We start from the raw sequence: 12,660 nt of genomic DNA on the forward strand, positions 1-12,660 counted from the left end.
AGAATATAGAACATATATACGGGGATCACGTGGCTAAGTGGGTAAGACGCTGGCTCGCTAGCCTGGAGGCCGGGTGTTCGATCCCTGCATTGGCCGAAAAAGTTCATCCAGATTTTCCGGCGTGGTTCTCCCTTGTCAGTGATGTAGGACGGAGGGATTGACAAGGAAAGCAGTCTAGTCGTTCGGATGGGACGAAAAACCGAGGTCCCGTGTACACATTGGCGTGCACGTTAAAGATCCCTTGGCAGTTGGAATTCGATATAAGAGTAGGCCGTAGCGCCGGTGCCCGGGCAAAATTTCCCTCATAGCACACTGTATGGCGTATGCCCGTCTTCATTAGCCCAGTTCGGAGCAAAACAGTAGGACGTTAAACCTCATTTCATTTCATTTCAGAACATATATACATGTACAAGCGAATTGGGATTAAAATAATTATATAATAAGAAATGTTAAATTGCAAGGAAACAGATGTTTAAATAGAGAAGACTATATGTAATGAATGTATGGGGTTGAACGTCCGACTGAGCTAATTACAGTGTGTCATGAAGGATATTTTGCCCGGGAAGCGGCACCATGGCCTACTCTTCTATCGAATTCCAGCTGTCAAGTGATTTTTTTTACGTGCACGCCAATGTATACACGGGACCTGCGATACGGCTAGCTTGTTTGCACTGGTCGACTGAACATCTTCATTACGAAACCATAAAAGAAAATAAACTATCTTGATAGACAAATAAAAATAGCTGCTCAACTAAACATAAAAATTAATGAAAATATGGAAGACCAAACAGCTCTTTATTCAGTGTTCTTATTTCTTAGTTCTTAAATCATGGTCCTTAATTCTTATTTCTTCATTTCTATTCTAAAATAGATATTTGTTTCCTAAAATAGATATTTGTTTCCTAAAATAGATATTTGCCTAAAATAGATATTTGTTTCCTAAAATAAATATATATTTGTTTTACAAATTAAACATTAGTGATACCAGATCTGTAAATTGTATCTTTGATTTAATTGTAATTTAATGTCGATATACGCCTTTCTATCAACCTGAAACGATTTTATTATAATTCATCTCCTTACGAAACTATTTATAAAATTATAAGTACATTGTTTAAAATAAGTACATTGAGCCTCGTTTTTTGTTACTTTATCAACTTGTGTTGATACTTTTTGATATAAAAAAAGACTGGTAGGAGATTCTCTATTTATATCAATCTTTAAATTATAAGAAGGAAGGGTTTAGTACAGCTACTGTTTCATCGTTTAGTAAAGTCGTTCCGCGGCCCACCGCTAGCGTCCTCTGTCGTTATGATATTCAGATTAGATTCATTTGGAGAAATGTTTTGGACAATAGTTTTGCAAGATTTGTAAATTAGTCTAATAGTACGTAAATTAGTGTAATAGTGAGTAAAATTAGTGTAATAGTGAGTAAATTAGTGTAATAGTACGTAAATAAGTGTAATAGTACTTTAAATTAGTGTAATAGTGAGTAAAATTTGTGTCATAGTATGGCAAATTAGTGTAATAGTATAGGAAATTAGTGTAATAGTGAGTAAATTAGTGTAATAGTACGGGAAATTAGTGTTATAGTGAGTAAAATTAGTGTAATAGTACATAAAATTAGTGTAATAGTATGAGAAATTAGTGTTATAGTGAGTAAAATTAGTGTAATAGTACGTAAAATTGGTGTAATAGTATGGGAAATTAGTGTTATAGTGAGTAAAATTAGTGTAATATTACATAAAATTAGTGTAATAGTATGGGAAATTAGTGTTATAGTGAGTAAAATTACTGTAATAGTACGTAAAATTAGTGTAATAGTATGGGAAATTAGTGTTATAGTCAGTAAAATTAGTGTAATAGTACGTAAATTTAGTGTAATAGTACGATAAATTAGTGTAATAGTACGGTAAATGATTGTAATATACTAAACACAAAAAACGTCAGTGCGATTTCAAAATCAGAGAGAGACACTTTAATCAAATCATTCTAGAAAACGACTTACTAAATGGATCAAAGCAATTTTTTGTGAAATGTATGTTGACACATTAGTGATTAATTCATCACAATTCCAAGACTCTCATCTGTGAACAGAACAGTTCTCCATTGCCGGTGTGGCCAGTTCTGGTGTTGAGAACACTTCTTGGGCTCAATTCCGTGTTTGGGAAGGAGCCTTATTGCCCAGGTAAAGATGGAGATGTGGTCACACATATACAATAAAACATTTGGCAAGTTTTATGCAATGCGTCTATTCAGAGTAATATACCAACCTGACGTTTCTTTTGCTGCTTAGTATAGTACGGTAAATTAGTGTAATTGAACGTTTAATTGGTGTGGGCAGGACGTTAAATTAGCGTAGATTAGTGTAATAACACATTGAATTAGTGTAATAGTACGCCATAATAATTCTGTTAATTTATAAGCTTTATATCCCAAATCACGATTCATGATTCAATACGGTCGTAATATAAGTATTAAATAGCAAATTACCCATTTGTGTCCATGACCCATCAATTTTATTGGTTTATAATATAAACAAATAAAACATATTAATTGTAAGCACGTACAGTACGGAAAATGAAATGAAATGAAATGGGATTTAATGTCCTACTGTTCTGCTCCTATGCTGGGCTAATGAAGACGGGCATACGCCATACAGTGTGCTATGAGGGAAATTTTGCCCGGGCAGTGGCACTATCGCCTACTCTTATATCGAATTCCAACTGCCAAGGGATCTTTTCGGTGCATTCCAATCTTGGTTTTTCGTCTCATCCGAAGGACTAGACAGCTGTCCTTGTCGGGCCCTCCGTCCTGCATCGCTGACAAGGGGGAACCACGCCGGAAAATCCGGATGAACTTTCTCGGTCAACGCAGGGATCGAACAATACAGTACGGAGGGGGTGGGGGCATGGGGAAAGAGAGTGGGGGCTATTGCAAACTGTTCCTTCAGGCCCTTCAATGTTTTTGTTTCCGGAGCATATCACATAAACCGTCCATGATATCTTTATGAAACTTTGTAAACACATCGACCAATTATAATAATCACAAATTCTTCGAATTTAATATATTTGACTTCATTTTTGAAATGGGGGAGGGGGGGCAAAATGTTTTTGTAATATAGATTTATCAACAGAAAAAAAAATGTTTTTGGCACTTCCCAAACCTTCCGGCATTCTTGCTTTCCAGAAGCCTATTGAAGTGCTGCTTGTGCATGATTTTCTTTTTTTCGGAAAATATCAAATTTCTCACGGCATTATCACCGTTCAGGTTGATTGTTTAATATTTAATTAAAAATAAATATATATCAACTCATAGATAATTTCTCGTTTTGACAATATCTCATTAATAACAGGGTCATTAATTAGATTTCGTGGATTATAATAATCCGCGGATTTGAACCATTTCTATTATAGATTTCACTTTTAGTTTACAAGCGACCCCCCTTCTCTCTCTCTCTCTCTCTCTCTCTATCTCTCTCTCTCTCTCTTATCCCCCAAATCATTTTAATTTATTGTTCTATATCACTCTATCACTCCATTGTGGAAGGTTGTTTTATGTCTTTCAGATATAGTTACGATACCAAACCAAGATGCGTCTTGCACCACGGGAAATAGAGGGTCTGATGGTCTTCCAGGCAGGCTCATTAGCACAGAGACGTCTGGCTCGTGGAATTCGCTTAAATCACCCGGAGGCAGTGGCGCTGATTGCTATACAGGTATACACTATGTCTTTTGTATTTTTGGGAACCACGGTGGTTCGCTAATCCTTAGGTCGCGTGTTCGATGCCTGCATTGGCCGAGGAAGTTCATCGGGATTTTCAGGCGTGGTTACCGCTTGTCATTGGTGTAGAACGGACGGCCTGGCTAGGGACAACGTACATTCGCTCGGCTGGGACGAAAACCGAGATCCCGCTAACACATTTACGTGCACGTAAAAGAACCCTTGACAGTTGGAATTAGATATAATTATAGGTCGTATACGCGCCGCTGTCTGGACCAAAATGTCCCTCATAGCACACTGTATCGTGAATGGCCGTCTTTATTAACCCAGTTGGAGCAGAACAGTAGGAGTTCAACCCCGGTGGCTTTGGGATTTGGTATTCAGTCACTTCTTACAGCTGTGGATTTATACACTGCCCTTCCCGTAATCCAGGGGGGTGGATGGCTGAATGGTGCTGTATCATAAAGTCTGTCATTGAGTCAACTGGCGTGGTTTCGATTCCCCGGTTGTACGTGACAAGGAGTATTATTGAAATAAAATTGAATCATATGTTAGTCCCGAAATGACATTGTTTGTGTTGAGTGGACGTTAAACCCCACTTCTCTCTCTTTCTCACACCTTACAGCTGTGGATTTGTACACTGCCCTTCCCGTAAGCCACAGAAAGAATATGCATGATGCTGTTTATATATTGTAGATGCAAGAATTAACACGAGATGGCTTGTCAGTTTCAGATTTGATGGATCTTGGGAGACAAATGTTAGGTAGTATGAACGGATATTTTACTTGGATATTCTTAACTATCGTAGTTCGTTGGGTATACCCATGAACGGATATTTTTCTTGGGCACTCTTAGATACGGTAGTTGTATGGGTACACCCCTAACTTTTACTCACTAACCAAGCCGCTCAGGGATCGATTCCCGTGTTCTTCGGGATTTCCGAATCGGGTGCCCCCTTTTCGGTGGTGCAGGATTGAGGAACTAGCAAAGAAAAATGTCTAGCTGTTTGGATGGAACGTAAACCCCGGCCCCGTGTACACACTGACTTGACACCAAAGAATCCTTGTAAATGGAATTCGAAATAAAAGTAGACCGTTGCGCTGCTGTCCAGGCAGAATCTTGTTCGTAACTTTGAGGCTATGATAATGATCTTGGGCCTGATTCACCAAAACTAAAATATGTTAAGAATATACCCCTTTCATTGGCTAAGAGCTAAAAATCGTACAAACATTTTAATTCTTAACCAATGAAACGTTTGCATTCTTAATATATTTTTGTTTAAGTTTTTATGATTAAACACCCTGATCTTTTAGTTTTTATCAGTTGGTTAGCTCATAACCGTTTGAACGACTTAGCTGCTAGTTGGCGTATGTTTCGTAGCCTGGCAACCTATGTTTTAATATATTTTTGTAGGTAGGAATCAGGTACTACCTGGAGTTGGTGACATGTTGAATGAGGTACAAGTCGAGGCTACATTCCCGGATGGAACAAAATTGGTAAGATACATTATATACCCACATTTAATATGGTTTTGTATTGTCGTCACCTTCGCCCGACTCTCATTTCGTCGATTCATGCACAAATACTTGTGAACAGGTCTTATCGATTTTTTTTCCTGCACTGTCTAAATGTAAGATAAGATAATACGCAATTGTGTCTTCTTATTTCGTAATAAATCATTATGCAAATGATAAAATAATATATAGAACTAGCGGTTGACTCAGCGTAGCACGTTGATAGTCATGAACCTGAAGTAGCGTTACTTCCCGGTCCTAGCCAATCTGATTAAAATACCGATCTATATTTCGTTTCGTTTTTTTATACTTTCGTTGGCCTACACTACATGAAGATCTGACAAGTTATAGCGATAGGTCACGTTAGGGGTCAAAAGACCGACTTATGACCCTATGACGTCAGACATTTGATTAACCAATCAGCATTGATGTTACTTGTGGATTACCCACAGTTCCGTAAAAAAAGGCGCCTAAAGCTCGCCGTAACAGACCGTTTCATTGGCTTATCCCTGACACCATTCAGAACACGAGTTAAATAACAACTCTTCCAGATCCAAGTAAAACGAAACTATAAAAACGAAACGAAATAGGATCTGTGTTTTAACCAGATTGGGTCTGAGCTACCCATATACACCAAATTTCAGCCTCGGGAGAGCCCTAGTAGCCGACAGCCCTAACAGACAGACACAGACAGACAAACAAACAAGTCACAACTAATAATATAGATATGTGTTGAGTTTGTCTGTAGAATGGATCATACTCGGGTAATTTTGCCTGTTTCTGATAGATGGGTTACGTATTCTGCACAGTGATGGGTCCCAAGGCAACCAGTCGGTCCAAGGGCTCCAAGATACCCAGTCCTCCCGCTGTATGTAGGCCTACGTATGTACTCTTTGATCTATGTTTGCCATCATATGAACTTGGCTCCGAGCACTACTCATCTCCTTAAATAAAAAAAAACAAGGCTGCACCAATTGAAGTAAGATCAACATGGAACTTGGCATGCTTTTCCCTCGGACAATTGTGCATCGATAGACGAACTTCGATTGTTGATATAAAATTACAATTCGATGGCATTATGATTATGGCGGTGACTGGTCCATAGTACGTGCGTAATGTTTGTAGCAGTATTTGGGTGAATTATTATACAATTTCTATGTTTTTAGATAACGGTCCATACACCGATATGTCGAGATGATGGCGATCTCGAGTTGGCTTTATATGGAAGTTTTCTACCGGTTCCAGATAAAGCTGTTTTTGCAGAAGATAATCGGGTATCACTATCATATTGTTTCATTCGGAACTAATCGGTTATCACTATCATATTATTTCATTCGGAACTAATCGGTTATCACTATCATATTATTTCATTCGGAACTAATCGGTTATCACTATCATATTGTTTCATTTGGAACTAATCGGTTATGACTATCATATTATTTCATTCGGAACTAATTGGCTATCACTATCATATTTTTTTCATTCGGAACTAATCGGTTATCGCTATCATATTGTTTCATTCGGAACTAATCCTTAATCACTATCATATTGTTTCATTCGGAACTAATCGCCTATCAATATCATATTGTTTCACTCGGAACTAATCAGCTATCAATATCATATTGTTTCACTAGGAACTAATCGGTGATCACTATCATATTGTTTCATTCGGAATTAATCGGTTATCACTTTCATATTATTTCATTCGGAACTAATCGGTTATCACTATCATATTATTTCATTCGGAACTAGGGGGGTTGGATGGCTGAATGGTTAGCGTGCGCGCGCTGTATCATAAAGTCTGTCATTGAGTCGACTGGCGTGGTTTCGAATCCCCGGTTGTACGTGACAAGGAGTAGGGTCGCCTGTCCAACCTCGTGGGTTTTCTCCCGGCCCTCCGGTTTCCTCCCACTGCTAAAGACCCCTATGCGCAAGCGAATTATTGAAATAAAGTTAAGCCATATGTTAGTCCCGAAATGACCTAGTTTGTGTCGAGTGGACGTTAAACCCCCAATTCTCTCTCTCTCTCTCTCTCATTCGGAACTAATCTTTGAATATGACTGGGTAAAAGAACGGGATACTACTAGTGATTCGATATTTTTGTCATTTTAAGTTGTGTAAATGAACACATGGCACTTGGAATTCGAAGTTAGAGTAGGGCATAGCCCCACAGCGCATAGTAGGCAGTTAAACCCCTTTTATTTCATTTTATTTCAAATAGTCGCAGTTGTTCAGTGAATAAATGCCCTAGACAGTTACTAGTTAAAAGTCGAAATAAGAGTAGGCCGTAGCGCCGCTGTCCTGGCCAAATTTCTCTCATAGCACACTGTATGGTGTATGCCCGTCTTCATCAACCCAGTCGGGGCAGAACAGTAGGACGTTTATCCCCCACCCCCCTTCAGTTCACGTTACGTACAATGCTCGCTGTCGTCCAAACACTAGCTGTTCTGCTCCGACTGGGCTACCCCAATCCCTAACCCATTATTGACAAAAAATGTCCCAAGGTATCTTGTTCCCTTTGGCCATTCATATTGGAGAAATACTCCATGACAGCGATATTTTATGGTCGAATAAACACGTGAAATAATACCACGCGTGTAGAAAGGTAGTAAATATATACAATGGCTGACATTGGATATTTGGTTATGGGGGTGGGGGTGGGGGCGGGGGGGGGGGGGGTCCGGTGCTCCGAGACTATTTTAAAAAATCGGGGGTGTCAATATTGATTTATGGGCATATTTGAACCCGAATATAACATTCAATTTCATCAGCTACATAGCACGGATAAATCTATTTGTTAAGGCCAGCTCGCTGAGATGTAAATAAGGTTAGGGCACGTGATTGTTGGTGTGATTGTAGGTCAGGGTTAGGGTAAGCATCGGGGCTAGGTCCAGGATTAGTGTTAGGCTTGGGATTGGCGCTATCCCTGTTTACATCTCGTGACCTATGACGAAAAATTGAGCCGGCCTTATCATTTAGCACTAACCGCTACATCACCCCAACCAAGGGGTGTTGGACGGCCGAATGGTTATCACGTGCGTGCTATTTCATGAGGTCTGTCATTGAGTCAACTGGCGTGGTTTTGATTCCACTTTTGTACGTGACAAGGAGTAGGGTCGCCTGTCCAACCGCGTGGGTTTTCTCCGGGTCCTCTGTTTTCCTCCTCCTGCTAAAGACCCCTAAACGCAAGCGAATTATTGAAATAAAAAAATAAACCGTGTGTTAGTCCCGAAATGACCTAGTTTGTGTCGAGTGGACGTTAAACCTCATTTCTCTCTCTCTCCGCCACTGAATATAATATTGCATAATATCTACAGTATAAATTATATATATATAGTCGACCCTTTACTTTTATATCTATTTTTAAAACCCCTTGACACGGTTGAAAACACGATTCAAGTGGCCATATCTAAACTACTTTAAAAGTACAACAAACAATTGTTACCTATGTGGAGAGAGGCGAATGGGGTTTAACATCCAACTCGACACAAACTAGGTCATTTCAGGACTAACAAGTCGTATGTTTTATTTCAATAAGTCGCTTGTCTATATAGCTGTGGTTGGAAACCAGAAGACTCGGAGAAAACCCCAAGAGACTGAACATGCGACCCTTATACTTCTTGTCAGGTATAAGCGGGAAATGGAAACTAATCTATTGCAGTTGATTACATGACAGACCTGATGTAACGCGCGCGTTAAATCATACCCGCACGCCCACCCCGTTATCTGTTTACTCATATGGCGATTCACAGGGGTAGCTGCTGTGCATCAGTGAGTAAGGCGCTGGATCGCTAACCTGGAGGTTCCGAGTTTGACCCTATTTCGCTCTCATTACATGACTACATTTGCCATTATTCTATAATTACACGCACGCCAATTCGCCATGTTTATATAATTACACGCACACTTATTCGCCATTTTTCTATAATTACACGCACACCAATTCGCCATGTTTATATAATTACACACACACTAATTCGCCATTATTCTATAATTACACGCACGCCAATTCGCCATGTTTATATAATTAATTCGCCATTATTCTATAATTACACGCACGCCAATTCGCCATGTTTATATAATTACACACACACACTAATTCGCCATTTTTATATAATTACACGCACACCAATTCGCCATGTTTATATAATTACACACTCACTAATTCGCCATTATTCTATAATTACACGCACGCCAATTCACCATGTTTATATAATTAATACGCCATGACTACATTTGCCATTATTCTATAATTACACGCACGCCAATTCGCCATGTTTATATAATTACACACACACTAATTCGCCATTATTCTATAATTAGGCGCACGCCAATTCGCCATGTTTATATAATTAATTCGCCATGACTACATTTGCCATTATTCTATAATTACACGCACGCCAATTCGCCATGTTTATATAATTACACGCACACTAATTCGCCATTTTTCTATAATTACACGCACACCAATTCGCCATGTTTATATAATTACACACACACTAATTCGCCATTATTCTATAATTACACGCACGCCAATTCGCCATGTTTATATAATTAATTCGCCATTATTCTATAATTACACGCAGGCCAATTCGCCATGTTTATATAATTACACACACACTAATTCGCCATTTTTATATAATTACACGCACACTAATTTGCCACTGAATACTGTTTTAATTGGAATAAATAATTCACGTATCTTTTATTTTCAAGACATCTTTAGCAAGTGTAACCCGAAACAAGTATGCACCAAATTCTATTTCTGGTAAAACATCTGGTACTGTTGTGGCTCCTGTTGATGTTATTCCCGGGGAACTGGTCACTAGAGCTGGTGAAATAGTCCTTAATAAAGGCAGAAAAATGGTGGCTTTAAAAGTTACCAGTGTGTGCGATCGTCCTATACAGGTATGTTTCTTCTCTGTTGAATAACCAAGGGAAAACGTATAGTCGTTCGGATTGGACGAAAAATCGAGGTCCCGTGTACACATTGTGCACGTAAAAGATCCCTTGACAGTTGAAATTCGATATAAACTATGTGAAGGACGGAGGGCCTGGCAAGGACAGCTGTCTAGTTTTCGAATTGTACGAAAAATCGAGGCCACGTGTACACATTGGCGTGCACGTAAACGATTCCTTGGCAGTTGGAATTTGATATAAGAGTAGGCAGTAGCGCCGCTTTCCGGACAAAATTCCCCTCATACCACACTGTATGGCTATGCCCGTCTTCATTAGCCCAGTCGAAGCAGAACAGTAGGACGTTAAGCACTATTTCATTTAACTTCATCTACATAATAATGTACCATAGATAACTGTAAATGGTTGTTTTGTAGGTTGGATCTCATTACCATTTCATAGAAGTGAACAAGTTCCTCATATTTGACAGAAAACAGGCATATGGCATGAGATTGGTAGGTCTTATTCTTTATACTTGTTGAACGAACAATAATTTATTTATAAAGTGGGGGGGGGGGGGTGAATGGCCGAATGGTTAGCACGTGCGTGCTGTATCATAAGGCCTGTCATTGAGTCAACTGGCGTGGTTTCGAATCCTCGGTTGTACGTGACAAGGAGTTGGGTCGCCTGTCCAACCTCGTGGGTTTTCCCCGGGTCCTCCGGTTTCCTCCCATTGCTAAAGACCCCTACGCCCAATCGAATTATTGAAATAAAATTGAACCATATGTTAGTCCCGAAAGGACCTCACTCTCTCTATTTATAAAGTATGATTGTCGAATGAAGAAAAAGAACTGGTGCAAGATTAAAGATACATTATGTAAGATTTAGATAAAGAGATCGCCATTCTTGCTATAATAGTTCGAAAATAGATCATGCAAAAAGAATATATTGAAAATTACATTCAAATTACTCCCTTGCAAGCGAAGATATTAGCCTGTGAAGGTTTGACAAGATGTGTGCATTAATTGCAACCACCGTACTGGTTGTTCGAAGCAAAGCCTCGATTTTCCATTTGTAATTAAATCAAAATATGGCTGAACCGTTCAAATCTACTTAATACCCGAGATATCAGATGGCATCGAGAGTTGACTATGGTCTTGTCATGTTAATAAATGTCTAATTAATAGTTTATATAAAAAATACCTGCAATAGGCAGATTTAGCTCCTGCATAATGTATGTTTAAGTAAGGAAGCCTATATGACATTGTGCTCGTGGGTAAACATATACACAGAATGATGGGAAGATTTATTAATTCCCATGGTATAAAAGAATTAGGGTACTAAGTATTGTAATTCTCTGGTGCTATTAACGAGTAATGAAGTATGAATGTTACTGGATAATTGTGTCTGTACTTCAGAACATACCAGCCGGAACAGCTGTAAGATTTGAACCTGGTGATACAAAGACTGTAACTCTTGTAGCCATAGCAGGAAATCGGTAAATATTTATTATTAACACAAGTGTTGTGTATGGTGGCTGATCGGTATCATGTCGCGATGTCGACCGTCATAAGGCGACAACCCGACATCACGCCATTTTCACCCGACAAAACATTTTCACCCGACACCACGACGTTGAAAATGTTGTAATGTCGCTTAAAAGTGTCGTATTGTAATATCGTGATGTTTGTTAAAATGTCGTGATATCAGGTTGTCGGGTTGTCCTGATGTCGGGTTAAAAGGCGTGATGTCGGGTTGTCGCCAGTCACCATAGTTGAATAGATTCCAAATCCCGATTTTGTCGATTAATACCTTTTTATACTCCCACATTTTCATGTGGACGTATATTGTCGTCGCCCCTGTCCGTCCGTCCGTCCGTCCACAATTGTTTGTGAACAGTCTACAGGTCACAATTTTTATCCGATTTCAATGAAATATAGGTTTATCACCCTAAGATCTCGGTTCCTTTCGATATTGGCATGTATTGGACCGTAACTTCATGGATTATGGCCCCTGATTGCACGAAAAATCACGTTTTTAGCTTGTGAACACTGTAGAGGTTACAATTTTTATCCGATTTGGTTCAAACTTGAAATGTAAGTTTATAACCCAAAGATCTGGGTTCCTTTCGATATTCGCGCATATCGGACCGTAACTTCCTGAATTATGGCACCTGATTGTTCGACAAATCGCGTTTTTAGCTTGTGGACCCTATAGAGGTCATAATTTTTATCCGATTTAAAAAAAACGTATTATTATATCACCGTTACACCCTAAAGACGGCTGAGTTCGAATTTCGTGAAAATCGGCCCAAAACTGACAGACAAAATGGCCGCCCCTCGTTCTCAAATTGCGTAAAAATATGGTATATCAAGGTTGTGGACCCTATAGAGGTCACAATTTTTATCCGATTTTGTTGAAACTTGAAATGTAAGTTTATAACCCAAAGATCTTGGTTCCTTTCGCTATTCGCGCATATCGAATTGTAATTTCCTGAATTATGACCCTTGATTGTAGGAAAAATCAC

At 39.1% G+C, this 12,660-nt stretch overlaps 1 protein-coding gene across 3 annotated transcripts in view; it reads left to right on the forward strand.

Moving 5' to 3' along the window:
- Positions 1-12,660, forward strand: part of LOC126826991 (urease subunit alpha) — a 37,314-nt gene that overhangs the window by 4,107 nt on the left and 20,547 nt on the right. For all 3 annotated transcript variants that reach the window (XM_050556143.2, XM_056102156.1, XM_050556142.2), the window contains exons 2-8: positions 3,569-3,718; positions 4,420-4,486; positions 5,137-5,219; positions 6,404-6,511; positions 9,954-10,145; positions 10,571-10,648; positions 11,552-11,631. In XM_050556143.2, coding sequence (XP_050412100.1) covers positions 3,593-3,718; positions 4,420-4,486; positions 5,137-5,219; positions 6,404-6,511; positions 9,954-10,145; positions 10,571-10,648; positions 11,552-11,631 — 734 coding nt within the window. In that variant the 5' untranslated portion in view covers positions 3,569-3,592. The remainder of the gene's footprint in view (positions 1-3,568; positions 3,719-4,419; positions 4,487-5,136; positions 5,220-6,403; positions 6,512-9,953; positions 10,146-10,570; positions 10,649-11,551; positions 11,632-12,660) is intronic.

The sequence above is a fragment of the Patella vulgata genome, chromosome 7, assembly GCF_932274485.2.
Source record: "Patella vulgata chromosome 7, xgPatVulg1.2, whole genome shotgun sequence".
NCBI lineage: Eukaryota > Metazoa > Mollusca > Gastropoda > Patellidae > Patella > Patella vulgata.